The 14,561-nt window shown below is 36.9% G+C and overlaps 2 protein-coding genes and 1 pseudogene across 2 annotated transcripts; 2 read left to right on the forward strand and 1 right to left on the reverse strand.

Moving 5' to 3' along the window:
- Window positions 1–621: 621 nt before the first annotated feature.
- LOC119996387 lies at window positions 622–2,957 on the forward strand. The gene is made up of 7 exons (XM_038842996.1): window positions 622–921; window positions 1,021–1,076; window positions 1,206–1,261; window positions 1,392–1,884; window positions 2,237–2,292; window positions 2,372–2,528; window positions 2,671–2,957. The coding sequence occupies exons 1-7, from the start codon at window positions 777–779 to the stop codon at window positions 2,824–2,826; spliced, it is 1,119 nt and encodes a 372-aa protein (XP_038698924.1). The 5' UTR covers window positions 622–776; the 3' UTR covers window positions 2,827–2,957.
- Window positions 2,958–7,055: 4,098 nt separating this feature from the next.
- LOC120014579 (chlorophyll a-b binding protein of LHCII type 1-like) lies at window positions 7,056–8,039 on the reverse strand. Its single transcript, XM_038866604.1, has one exon. The coding sequence runs from the start codon at window positions 7,963–7,965 to the stop codon at window positions 7,165–7,167; it is 801 nt and encodes a 266-aa protein (XP_038722532.1). The 5' UTR covers window positions 7,966–8,039; the 3' UTR covers window positions 7,056–7,164.
- Window positions 8,040–10,205: 2,166 nt separating this feature from the next.
- Window positions 10,206–14,208, forward strand: LOC120014493 (annotated as a pseudogene).
- The last annotated feature ends 353 nt before the right edge of the window (window positions 14,209–14,561 follow it).

The following is a 14,561-nucleotide window of genomic DNA, read 5'->3' on the forward strand; positions in this document are numbered from 1 at the left end:
TGGGTGCGTGACTGGAGGTCCTGGTGATACGACAATTTTAGCCAGGGAAGGGTGATAATAGTGAGCATTGGCACTGGGCCATATCTTTGGACTTGTACCATTTTTTGCACTAACAATATATTAATTTATTTTAAGCTTTTGGTAAGACATGATACGGTGGAGTATATAAGCTCTTTCAAATGAATCTTTTACCAATGACATGAATTAAATGTCTCAATATAAAAATACTTGCTATAATTTGATATAATTTATTTTTAGGATTGGTTGTTTTAAAATATATTAAATTCCTTCTAACAGGATTCAATTGATTAATTTTGATTATGGTTTTTGAGATATTATTGTGCCTTTTTTGAGAATATCATTATTCTTTTACTTCTTCTTTATAGTTTCGGGGGACCCAACTGAAAAACTAGAATTCTCAAACAATCCAACGGTTCAGAACTCATCTACACAACCAAAAGAATTAAAGAATGGTAGCGATTTTGATTGGGACCCACTTACGCTTTTTCCCGTAAAGTCTATGATCCAAGGAAAATCAACCACCTGGACTGCAACGGTCACAAAGTCAACAGTAACGGACGTTCACTCTCCTCCTGCCAGCCAGACCTCCAACGGTAACATTTCCATGCCGTTCTCTCTCTCTCTCAGTTACCAAGGTCTCTGTTTTTTCTGTCCAGAACTCTCTCCCTGAACGGTCTGTCCAAACATTACATCTTGCTCCATCTCTGGTTCTCAATTCTCTCTTAAAAATTCTCCTTCTTTCTCTGTTCTGGGTAATGGAACCAGCGCAAATTGACTGGAAGAGAATCGAGTCTGTATTTGTAGAAGACAGATTGTATGAGAACATTAATGCACCTAAATGGGTTGATTTCATTTCCCCTGAAGACTCAATTGATGATCAAGCCTGGTTCTGCAGACCTGGTGAGCTATAAAATTTCTCGTTCTTGTTCTTCTTTGTGTAATGCATTCACGTAAACATTTATGTCTAAACTTCTCTCTTTTTCTGGGTGGTTGTCATAGATTGTAATCATCCAAAGACAGCTGAGGATTTCTTGATATCAACGCCTACTTCAAAGGTCTTGAATCTCAACTTCCAGACTCTGAATAAGATAGAAAACATTTATGTTCTGAACTTTAGATTGCAATTGATCGAAGACTCTATAATTTGATATTTCTCTCACTTTTCCCATCTTGATCTGTTTAAGATTTCAAGCTCAGGCAATGATAGTAAAATCCTACCTTCTGGTTACTTGAATCAAAGGTACACTAACACAGATCCAATGCTGCATTTTTTTTTTTTTGTACTTTTTTGGTTCAGTTCGATTCAATATCTTACCAAAACAGAGAAATCAAGAGTACATTCAATTTCTTTACTTTTTCCTTGGATGTAGAGATGCAAAGTTGAAGAAAAGAGGACAAATTCAGTCGTCTACTACATCAAATGAGAATCACAAATTCAACAAGGATGGTGAAAATCAGAACCCAAATCTACCAACCCCTCCAATTCCACGGGCCAAGTCCATGAAAGCAGCTTTTAAATCAAGCACTGAAAAGAAGAAACCGATCAATGACTTGTCGCCGAGGGAAGAGGCACCGCCAAAGCTGAAGAGTACACTCTCCGCGAGGAATTTATTCGCGGGGAGGGATATAATAAATCATATAACAGAGTTTTGCAATGAATTGAAGAGAATGGTCGCGACGAGAGCGAGGGATAGAGAGAATGTGGAAAAGTTTAATGAGAAGAGTCATGTGGGGGGAAAGGAGATGGAGTTGAAGGAGGAGGGCTCAGGTCAGATTCTCGAAGAGTTGGATTGGAAAGAAAAAGAGAGGAAGCCTTTGCTTGAAGTGGGTAAACAGAAATTGGAAGCTAAAGACGAGAAATGCTGAAGAGAAGCCAAAGAAAGAGTAAGGCCTATCTCTCTCTTCTCCTTCTTTCTTTATCCCAAAAGTTCCGCTGCACGAGTCTATGAGAAAATCTAAGTGACTCATGCATAGGTTTGGAAAGGTTTTACGTTGTTTGCCTACCTAATGCAACCCTCCTCTCTTATCCGGGCTTGAGACCAGCTGCAAGAGCAGGCGGAGCAAGTTTAGTTTTAGTAAAATTTATGTTGACTACCGACTTATCGCAACCCTCCTCATTTATTTGGGTTTGGAACCAGCTGCAAACGCAGGCGAAGTTAAATGAATGATTATCACCAATACTTTGTTTGATCTTGAGAATCTTAAGCATGAACAGTACCTAATCAGCCAAAGTTACAGCTGGATTATTGGGTTTTCTGCACAAACTGAACTGTTATTCACTTATTTGTTTTAGTTTCCACCAAGCCATTGTGTTTTTATATGACTAAAGTTGAAGCACTGTGTTTTGCAGAAGAGTTGATGAGTCTGAGAACATTCCAACACCTCTGAATTTGGCAAATATAACGAACAAAGAAGAGGAACGACTGCTGCAAATCCGTACCAATCCTCCCTCTCCTCAGTGCTTTTCAGCCAAATGTTTGCCAACCAAACCAAAATCCAGGCTTATGGTATGTGATGAGTTTCAAGCTTCTTTTCTTCTGATTTTAGTGCAAATTGATGAGGAATTTAAACACAAAAGCTCCATAATCTTTTTTGGTTCTTGAGGCTTAGATGGGTCTTGATGTTTGGTTCCTTATACATGTGATCCAGGAGAGGGGCATTCTTCAAGAGTTGGAGCAGAATAAGGAAAACACAAAAGAGGAACCTGTAGAGAGAAACAGAAACTTCCCCATTTTAGATGAAAGAGGAGAAGCAAGAGCACTGGATGTATTCTGGTTTCTGAAGCCTTGCACACTATCCAGTTAAAGCTTTTAGAGTAAACATAGCATAGCATTGAAATTCATTCTTTATTCTTTGGTCATTGTTTTCAATAGAGGAAACTGTGTAATTAGCATCCAATAAATTGTACCAAAATCTACTTGCTTCTGCAAGTAAATTAAGCAGCAAAAACACAGGATTATATTACCATGGCCTGCTGTGTGTGCTTGTGCTGCAATTCTATCACAGTTACTGGAAGATTTAAAAAAACCAAAAAAGAAACTTTCAATTGGCTGAACAAAGGATGATATTCTATTTTAGATAACATTTGTTTGGTAGGTAAGTAGGAGTGGGGGTTCGAACTTCTTGAATACCACCCAATTCGAATATATGTCTTAATCACCTCGGTTGAGGGATTGTTTGCCTATTTTTAGATAAAACACACTGCTTATGTTTTAAAGAAACTTTGGCCTTTCAAGGCCTCCCTTTTGTCTTCCATCTATCCAAAACAAGGTTTAGATAAGAAGCAACTACAATAAGATGCCAAACTCTGCAACCAAAATCTGGATAAATATAAAAATCCATTCTGCAGCATATCAACTCCCTATGTTTAATCGTAAAAGCACATACTGATCCTCAATTACTAACTTTAGGGTCAGTTTAAAAAATGTAAAGTAGACTCAATACATATAAAACTTTGAAGTAAAAGACTTGCAAATCGACAAAAATGGCTAACTCAACAAGAATGTTTGGGTAATCGAAAAATGATAAAAGATCTCAACATTTGGTATCCAGATGCTCATAAAATTTTGTGCGTGCAACTTAACAACTGAGATAACTTAAATACCAATTGTTGAGATTACTGAGATACCAACCGCTGGGATAACTATCATAACCGGTGAGTAATTGTACTTCCTTTTCATACCCAAAATTCTTCATAATGAAGTGAATAAGGACTTACATCGACAAAATGTCTAAACTTCAGTAACAATATTGGAATAATTGTACTTTCTCTTCATATCACAATGAAGCAAATAAGGGAATTGAAAATTCTGGTGGTGTGATCATCAGAAACAGAGAGGATTAACAAGAGAAATTGAATATCCGCAATGATAAGATACAGAGACACAAAACTCTCACTGAAGTGGAAAGACTCCAAAGACCAACGAATCTAAGAACAAACTAAAGAACAACAAATACATGTGAATCTAAGAACAAACAGATACATACATACACAGATCTAACAAAGAATCTCCAGCTACTCAAACCTCAAGGTGCAAAGTATACAAGCCAAGAGCCTAGACCACGCGTGCCGTGCACGAGGGTGGAAGCTTCTGGTGTAAACCCTGGACTCTCTCAGCAGTTTTTCCATGGTCTCCACAAACAGATTCAAGCTTCTCACAGGTGGCACATAGAGAGTCAGAGGAGCCGCAGAGAAAGCCAGTGTAAAGAAAAGCTGCAACATCATCAAACCCACCAAGAAATTCCTCCAGGAAAATCCCAAAAAACCAATCAATCAACCCTCTTCAATCCACACTCCCAAAAAAAGTCCTCTAATTTCTGAAAGCTTATACAGCTTTTGAAGAAAATTCTAGTCTTTGCTAATGAAAAACGCAGAATATTAAATAAGAGAGGGGAAGAGAGAAAGTTCTGGAAATATAGAGAGGAAAGAGAAGCTACAAGAAGAAGGAAGAGTTGCGGCAGAAACACGAAGAGGTCTTCGGGGCCGTGGGGCTGCCTAACTGGAAATGTCAAAATGCCCTTCCTTTAAATTGTGAAAGTTACCTAATCTATTGGTGAGCTTATTTACACTCCACTTTTTCTCATTTACATCCAATTATTAAAAAACTCATTAAAAATTCACCCGAATCTAAGCATATCTTCCTTTTTTTTGATTTTTTTTTTAAAAAAATCATTGACAAACCCATATGCGTTTCTTATCGAAAAACAGAACAACACAAAAACACTTCTTTGAAGTTGCCATTGTGAGGCTTGAAGAGCAGGTTTGTTTGGATTTCTTTGATTTACGGGTGTTTATCAAGTCAGCATAGATGTAGAGCAGCAAGGAGTCATTGTGTCAGGAAGTGTAATGTTGTAACTTTGATCACAAAACTAGTCAGAGCTGGTAAACATGCTGAGCTTTGGTCCCATAAATCTAACCAAAACCAAAAGCAGGACTGCAGAAGAACAACTGCATCATAGATGACAAGAACAACAAAGGCTAGAACACAAGGTTAGGTCAAAGGTGTTGTGAACTTCAAGAACCAGTAGAATTTCCCTCTATACATCGATGAAGAGGGTGAGTTTTTTGATGATGAAAACGGCGGTGGTAGTTCGACCATTGAAGACTGTGGCTTCCAATTGTTGCAGAGATGCAAACAAGAGTAGACACACAGATAGGGAAGAACTGGAGGGAAGAAATGGAGACAGAGAAAGAGAAATAGTTAGGGCGGTGGGGTGTTTTGAGACTAAGTTTTTCTCTTAAAAATTTTTTTGGGATGCGAATGAGAAAACATGGAGTACACATCAATATATTTTTTCCCAATTTTTAAATATATGTAGATCGTTGAGTGAGTTTCTATAGTCAAAATTGATACATCATAGCTAATTCAATTAGGTTTACTAGTTTCCTCAAAAAAAAAAAAAAATTAGGTTTACTAGAATAATCAAATTGATTCAGTTGGAGTTTCTATGTTCTTGACACAAATGCATCACTTATCCATCCATTTTAAAAAAGATAGATTTTGGATTTGGTGTCAACTATTTCGCTTTCATTACAAAACCTATAAACATCAGGCAAAATTTCCCTGAAAAAAGGACAAAACTATTATTTATATCATTAAAATATCAATATTTTTTCGATTCTATCATGAACCTTTTAACTTACTCATTTTTATCATTAGGGTTTCATTTAAGTATCCGATTCCGTCTCGATTCCGTCTCGAGTCACGCCTCCAATGAGAAAACAACGAATTTTATTGACGTGACATCCAAATCCTAATGAAATGTACACTTGACTTTGAAGAGGGGTGAAAAAAAATTATAAACGTTAGGCAGCCCTTATGATATTTGGACTCGGGTACGGGTGTCAAGTATGGGTACATATCCGTATGTTCGGTTCTTCAAATTGAAAGTTGTCATAGAGGGAGGTAAGGTAAAGTAAAGAGTTTGGGTATCATACCAATAGTCGTGTCATGCATACCAGACATCGACACAGCAAGGTAAAGTGAAGAGTCCAGGTATCATAGGACAACCCCACGCCGGTAATATGAAACTCCATAGTCCATATGCGATTGATAGATAGGAGAATAATAACCACATATTTGTCAATAATAAGTTCCCAACAAGAACATGTTGATCTGTTGGTACTTTCTTCATAACTAGTCGATAGCCCCACCGGGCTAATAAGACATTTTTTATACGACACCTTGCAAACAAATATGTGCTATGAATTATGATTGTGAATGTTTCATAGGGAACAGCTCAAAAACCGCATATTAAACAAGGAAACGCCTTACCTTTCACATCCACAAGATGTACCCTAAAACGTGTAGCATGCAAATTTTAATCAACTTCAGAAGATTCACGAGAGAGGAAAAAGACAATTTCACCCTAAACCCTAAACACCCAAAAGATAATGCCTATGCGTTCTCATGACATTAAAAAAAATATATATATATTGAAATACATAATGACTGCGGCAAAATAAGAGGTCTAGCAAGGACAGTGGCGGACCTGTGCATTCACTAGGGGATGGGTCCCCAGTGAAACCTTGCAATTTTTTTTTTCCTATTGGGCATTCTATACCAAGTCCAAGCAAAAAGAATGTAGCCCCCAATGAAAATTAATCAGTCACATTCTTTGTAATTAGGGCTTGAATCTAATTAAGTGATACTTTTGATGATTTTGATTCATCAAGGTTGGCTCAATTTTATTCCGATGACTTCTCTCATTAAATGCATGACTCTTGAATATTAATTAGAGACATACATTACAGATATACAAACATATGATAAATTTGATCAATTGAAGGGGTTTGGTGATTTTTCTACGTTGTTAGTGCATTGTTGGTTGAGAAGGGCCGTAATAGAAGATGCAGAGTTTGATAGAGCTACAGGAGATTCGGTTAATGGGATTATGGAGAGTATGCATTTTTTGTTCATCTAAAATAATTTATTTTCATAAATGATTTGGGAATAATGATAAGTTGGACAGTCAGTTATTTATAGTTGGTCAATTAATGTATTTATCACTTCAATTTGCATATAATCCAACAGTTCAAGGAAGAAAGATTGGTTCAATTCAAGAGATTACGATTGAACTCTGTATGATACAACAAATACACAAACAACTCTTTCTCACTCACACTCTCCCAAAAGCCTAAACTCACTTTCCAGGTACAAAGTTTGTGGCATAAGCCCAAGCATTGTTGTAAACTGGGTCAGCCAGATGGTCCGCCAAGTTCTCCAATGGGCCTTTACCAGTCACAATGGCCTGAACAAAGAACCCAAATATGGAAAACATGGCCAACCTACCATTTTTGAGCTCCTTCACCTTCAGTTCAGCAAAAGCCTCTGGGTCATCAGCAAGACCTAATGGGTCAAAGCTCCCACCTGGATAAATTGGGTCAGTCACCTCACCAAGAGGCCCCCCAGCAATTCTGTAACCCTCAACAGCACCCATCAAGACCACCTGAGTGGCCCAAATAGCAAGAATGCTTTGTGCGTGGATCAAGCTTGGGTTGCCCAAGTAGTCAAGCCCACCCTCGCTGAAGATCTGTGATCCAGCCTTGAACCACACGGCCTCACCGAACTTGACACCATTACGGGCCAAGAGCTCTGGGAAGACGCACCCAAGGGCCCCAAGCATGGCCCATCTGGAGTGGATCACTTCAAGCTCACGGTTCTTGGCAAAGGTTTCTGGATCAGCAGAAAGCCCAGCCGTGTCCCAGCCGTAGTCACCAGGGAACTCTCCTTTCAAGTAAGATGGAGCCTCACCAGAGAATGGGCCCAAGTACTTAACTCTGTCTGGGCCGTACCATGGGCTTCCCGATGAGACAGGCTTTTTGGTGGTGGTTTTCCTCATGGAAACACGGCCATTGCCAAAGAGCTCTGGCAGAGAGGGGCCGACCTGCACTGCCTTTCCGACGAAAGAAGGAGAGGAGAGAGCCATTGTTGAGGCTGCCATTGATTTTGGGTGGCTGAAAACAAGTGCTAAAGAGCAAGTGAAGGTGTGAAATTGTGTTGTTTGTGATTTGGCTTAATGGGCATGGTTTATATATATGGGTTTGAGAGGAAGGGGTCCTTATCTTAGACAATCAATACGTGAATTCTTATTGGCTCTTGATATTTTGTAGGTTTTTGGCTCCACTTGGCACTCTCTCCACCACTTATTATCATACCCTTGAATTGATTTTGAATTTAAGTACAAATGATAGGTGTCAAAAATCTTGACGGATGTCATATGTTGCATATCCTTCCAATAGGTGACTGCCACTTGTACAATGCGATAATAGCCCTATATCTGCTTTCCAAATAATATGCAGGAATTACGATATGGCGTTATGGGCTGATGACATATATTTTGGGTAATTAACAGCTTCCAACTCTTGTTAGAGCATGTCCAACCCAAATCTCCATTTTGGACCCAAAGTTTCCCCAATTTTAACAAAAAAATTATTTTAGGGGATCCCTATTTTAATATCACTCCAATCACATCCCTTATTTCATCATCATCTCAAATTTTTTAATATTTTTCGACATAACTACTTTCAATTACTTTTACCTTCAACTTTAAATTATTATTACAAATGTAACATATTTTTGACTAATATTAATATTATCTTCATTTATATATTAATTTTAAAATACGGTTAATATATATATTTCTAGATAAATATTTTCTAATTAATTTAAACATTTTATACACCCTAAAGATTGACAAATCGATCAAAACATAGCAAATAAGACAAATCCATCAATCGATCCAAACACAACAAATATGACAAATCCATTGAGAGGGGAAGTAGGAGAGAGAAATGAATAAATTTCTTTTGATGGATGTAAAAAGCCTCTCCAGGTTTGAGGGAGAGAGAAAGCTCAATACCATTTTGAGGGATCTAATGGCCAATGGGGTACCGGTTGGAGCAATGGTTTTCCAAATTTGATCCCTCAAAATGACTTTTTCCCTATTTTGTTATAATCGTTGGACATGCTCTTACTCTCTTATAAAAAATTTTAGAGATTCCAGTAAAAAACATCTTAGAAGTGGATTTTGTCCATTGATTGATGTAAATGTAAAAGCCCATAAAACCTGGTGATTGAAGCTGAGAACGACACATCCACTATTGAAATGCTTTTTACTGGGATTCTTATCACTTTTTAATCTCTCATGTTTATAATATGCCCAAAATGGAAATTCATTTTCTATGATAACAAAGGCATTATAAATTTAAGTAGAGAAAAAAGGACATTTTTTTTCTTCATCAACCAACACTTGGGAACGCAAAAGCGCTAGCCAACCCAAGCACACAATGACATAACTAGAAGAAATTAATAATCATTCCTTAATTTTTCAAGAAGAAAATGGATTGAACCGGACGATTGGACGACACTGAAGAGGCTCCACGAGCGACAAATGCAAGCCGGCTTCAGACACATGCGGGTGGTGATCCATATTAACTCAAAAGCTAGCTCATGAGTGTGGGTCTGTCCACATATATATAAAGCACACACACTCTCTCATTTTTTCCATGTGGGACTTGGGGCTTGGGTGTGTTCCAACACTTCCCTCACACACAAGTCTCTTAAATCCCCATTCCACTTGTCATATTGAACCCATGTTCAGAGGTACTCATCATACACTTGTCATATGGTCATATTCGTGTGCTAAGAGGTGGGAGGCCTCAAATTTCTTTTAAGAGCCTCTTTATTGTGCCCCAAACACACACCCCATAATCGGGCTCTGATACCATATTCAGAATTCAATAACTCAACAATGAAACACATACATTAATCACAATAGGTAAACCATAAGAGAGCAGCGGCTCAGACGGAGCACATTGATTTCATAGTTTTTTCATACCACAAAACCCTAGAAACACAACTTAAAAGATAAAGATATATAAAACGGCAATAGAGAGGGAAGATATGGATCCAATCCACGGGTGTAAGGAAGTAAGAAAAGAGGGAAGATATGTTGAACTGTTTAGAAACCCGTTTTGAGCGTTACGACCTATTATTTATGATATTTGAAATCTTATGCTTAAAATAATAATAATCATACATATGAATATACGATTCATCTACAATATTATTGTAAATTGTCGTGGTAATTTATCTAATTAAAATATTAGTGTTATATAAATCCTCCTCCCCTTTTGTTTTTGTTTGATTGGGTCCCAAATTAAGCAATGAAATAATATGTATATGATATTACGTGATCAGTTTCTTAAGGAGAAAAACTTCAAGCAAACAATACCAGCAGTGAAGGTTGAGGATGATGAAGAAATCACATACGAGAAGGCCACAAACTCCTTAAGACGGGCCGTTCAATACTTTGGGGCCTTGCAGGCCCACGACGGCCATTGGCCTGCAGAAAATGCTGGGCCATTGTTCTTCCTCCCTCCCTTGGTAATGTGTATGTACATCACAGGATCTCTAGATGTTGTATTCCCCAAACAACATCGTAAAGAAATCCTTCGATATACAATCATCAGGTACGTACGTATACACCCACTCCAGATATTATTGATTTGGGCCTGATTCTGTGTGGGCCAGGCCCAAAGCACATATATATAGTTTTTCTCGCTCAATTTGATAACTGACATGCATCTTTATCATTTTCGTATATAAATATAGAATGAAGACGGTGGATGGGGCTTCCACATAGACAGTCACAGCACAATGTTCTCCACATGCCTAAGCTATATATGTATGCGAATTCTGGGTGAAGGGCCTGAAGGTGGTAGGAATAATGCCTGCGCAAGGGCTCGAAAATGGATTCATGACCACGGTGGTGTCACATACATACCTTCTTGGGGAAAAACTTGGCTTTCGGTACCAATTATTTCTTCCAACGAAAATGATAAAGATCTTAACAGTTGATATCCCAATTATCCCAGCTGTTGAGTTGGACGCAAAATATCCAAGTGAATTTATGGGCTCTACATGTCCCACATGATACATATGAAATCCCGTGCGTACAACTCAGCAGTTGAGATAACTGAAATACAAACTGTTGGGATCCCTATATCATTACTGTTTTTCTAATTAACCTCAATACTTATTACACATTACGAATTGTATTAGTCTATGTAACCACAATTATATATCACTCTTAATAGATTATTGGTTTGTTCTCAATTGGTCTGGGACGAACCCAATGCCTCCAGAGTTCTGGCTCCTCCCTTCTTTTCTCCCAATGCATCCAGGTTGGACATGCAATATATAATCTTAAATTATAGAAAATTGGATAATATATATATATATATATATATATATATTAATGATTTTAAATATGGTTTGAATGTTACAGCAAAAATTTGGTGTTATTGTCGATTGGTTTATATGCCAATGTCATATTTATACGGGAAGAGATTCGTGGGTCCGATCACTCCACTGATTTTAGAAATGAGAGATGAACTCTATAGTACTAATCAACCTTACAACAAAATTAACTGGAGAAAAGTTCGTCATTTATGTGCAAAGGTACGTTTAACAATTATATGTGATACTTTGATAGAGTAATTTACATATTGCATGTACTTACATCATAATATATATATATATATATATATATATATATATTTATACTACCCCATCCTTTGATACAAGACTTGTTGTGGGATGGCTTGTATGTGGTTACGGAGCCTCTTCTCAGTCGTTGGCCTCTAAACAAGTTGATTAGAGATCATGCTCTTGCAGTAACAATGAAGCACATCCACTATGAAGATGAAAACAGTCGATATATAACCATTGGAAGTGTTGAAAAGGTGATCGATAACATTATCAAGGAATTGAATTCTTATATATATATATATTTGCTCAATGATTTTCTTAATTAATCCTTTGAATGCGTGAAATGATCGAACTGCAGGCACTATGTATGCTTGCATGTTGGGTTGAAGATCCAGATGGGGATGCTTTCAGAAAGCATCTCGCGAGGATCCCCAATTACTTGTGGATTGCAGAAGATGGAATGAAGATGCAGGTACATAAAATTTTTAATTTCGTCCCACATGGTTGGATTATGCCAATACGATGTGGGATATAAATAAATTTCTAGCACGTCTCACACATGTGACACGTTTTCTGAACCTAAGAATGAATGGCGACGATCCATGAAGAACAAATATGTGCGGGCCCATGGCCTCGAGTGGACAATATCTTTAATATATATGTTTGGGCTTGAATTTCTAACAAAACAAGCATACAAGAGAATTTTTAAAACCTATTCGAAATGTACTAAATTTTGTGTTTACCTCTTTATGCTTATATTATTCAGCTATGAAAAAATGGTATGTCCGCAGCTTTTTGGTAGTCAAGTTTGGGATGCCGGTTTCGCCATTCAAGCGTTGCTTGCCACCAATCTCAGCGATGAAATTGGACATATACTAGCAAGAGGACATGACTTCCTAAAGAAATCTCAGGTTTACATACTAATCATCTTCAATTCTATCATTGATCTTCTATTTTTTTATTCTTCCTAATTACTATGTGTAATATTTTTATTTGTGTTCAATGATTAAAAGGTCAGAGACAATCCTTCTGGTGACTTCAAGAGCATGTACAGGCATATTTCTAAGGGATCTTGGACTTTCTCTGACCAAGACCATGGATGGCAAGTCTCTGATGTTACTGCTGAAGCTTTGAAGGTATGTTCTCGTAGTATTTTAAATATCAGTAATTATATCGGTTAGACGACTGGTATGCAGTATAACCAGTTCAATTTGTTTAACCATTTCAAGCGGTATATATATATATATATATATATATATATATATATATATATATATATATATATACACACAGAAATTCTCCTATGTGGACCAAAAGTGTGAACCAAGTTTGTGGACTTGTTTTTCAACCATAGATGTGATGGGTCCCATAATAAATGTGTGGCCCCCACTTATGTTGTGGTTTATTACAACCATTGGATTTTGGTGCACAAACTTGGTCCACACTTTTTGGTCCACATATATAGGAGAATTCCTATAATATATATATATATATATATATATATATATATATATATTGCAGAGGATAGTAGTAACAAAAATCATGTTACTTTACTAGTTAAGGCTTATGATATTACTTGAGTGCTGAAGTTGAATTTCACTAATAGTATTTTTAACATGTTTTATTCCACCCATACAATAAATGTCCCACATCGAAAAATTGAAATTTTTTTTTACAATTACCATGACTCATAAAGTAGGATTCTTTTTGAAGATTTCGAGTATTACTTAAAATTTTACAATTACCATGACTGAAAATTGTGGAGTGTTCTAATTGTTTAAAAATTAAAATGAAATATACTCAAAAAAAGTTGTTATTTTATGCTACTTTAAATGGAGTGTTTGATTGTTTGGTTACAAAGTAACATATATACTACAAATTAACATATATTCTACTTGTTACCTCACTAAGCGGAGCCTAATTCTTAATCCAACGTAGACTACCACTAGACTAACAACTCCTTATTTCTTAATCCAACGTAGACTACCACTAGACTAACAACTCCTTATTCACAATTTGAATAACTTGTACATTACTTGCATCAATAATATGTCTTTGGGTGATGGAGAAATACATCCCTCTCGAAGGTGGTCGATCGAACTTGGTACAAACAGCATGGGCTCTGTTAGGTTTGCTTTACTCTGGCCAGGTTAGCTAATGATGAATTAATAACAACAATGATAGAGATCCTAAAAATTAGCATTCAAAGTATAATGTGTCACGCAATGAATGGTTTACATCATATGTGTACGTAGCATCCCAGATTTTTTGATCTTATCACTAATATATTACTTGATAAATTAATCAATCTTTAGGCAAAAAGAGACCCGATACTTCTCATCGTGCTGCGAAATTGATAATCAACTCTCAATTGGAGAATGGTGATTTCCCACAACATGTAAGTCTTTTGTTTCATGAAAAAAAATGTGTTCGTCCATAAAATCATGGTCTTTTTAGAAACAAATGGAGACGTAGTTATTCATCTTCTTTTCTTCTCTTTTTTTTCTTTCTTAAAATTGGTTGGAAGGCACCGGTGTCTCCATGAAGACATGCCTGCTACACTATCCTGCTCATAGGAATATCTTTACATTGTGGGCAGTAGCAGAGTATCGAAAGAGAGTCCTCTGTAATTACTTAATATAGTACCTGATGGAAACAATTGTTAATAATTATATGTGTTATTGCTTTCTAATGTCTTTGGGGCTTTTGGATTTGTTATTGTGGTTGAAACTACATTATGGCTCCTATTGATTTATTAGTGTATCGGTTTTGTGGAGTTGGCTCAAAGTTAGCGTGCTGTTCGGACACCTAGAGGATCTGTTTAGACAGAAGCGCGGGACCTGACGTTTCAAAAGTTCTAAAATCATAAGTCTAGTAGGTTTTGAGTTAGAATCCAAAATGGATTTGGATTTTCTTCTCTTGTATTTTGGGTAGCCTATCAGAGTTCAAGCTTGTGCAACTTTTTTAAGGAGTCCTTGAGAGTCTTAGAGAGGGGTTTGAGGTGTGAGAGTATGGAAGTTCAAAGAAAGGAATTTAGTGATTAGT

Source organism: Tripterygium wilfordii, chromosome 1, assembly GCF_013401445.1.
Source record: "Tripterygium wilfordii isolate XIE 37 chromosome 1, ASM1340144v1, whole genome shotgun sequence".
In the NCBI taxonomy this organism is placed as follows: domain Eukaryota; kingdom Viridiplantae; phylum Streptophyta; class Magnoliopsida; order Celastrales; family Celastraceae; genus Tripterygium; species Tripterygium wilfordii.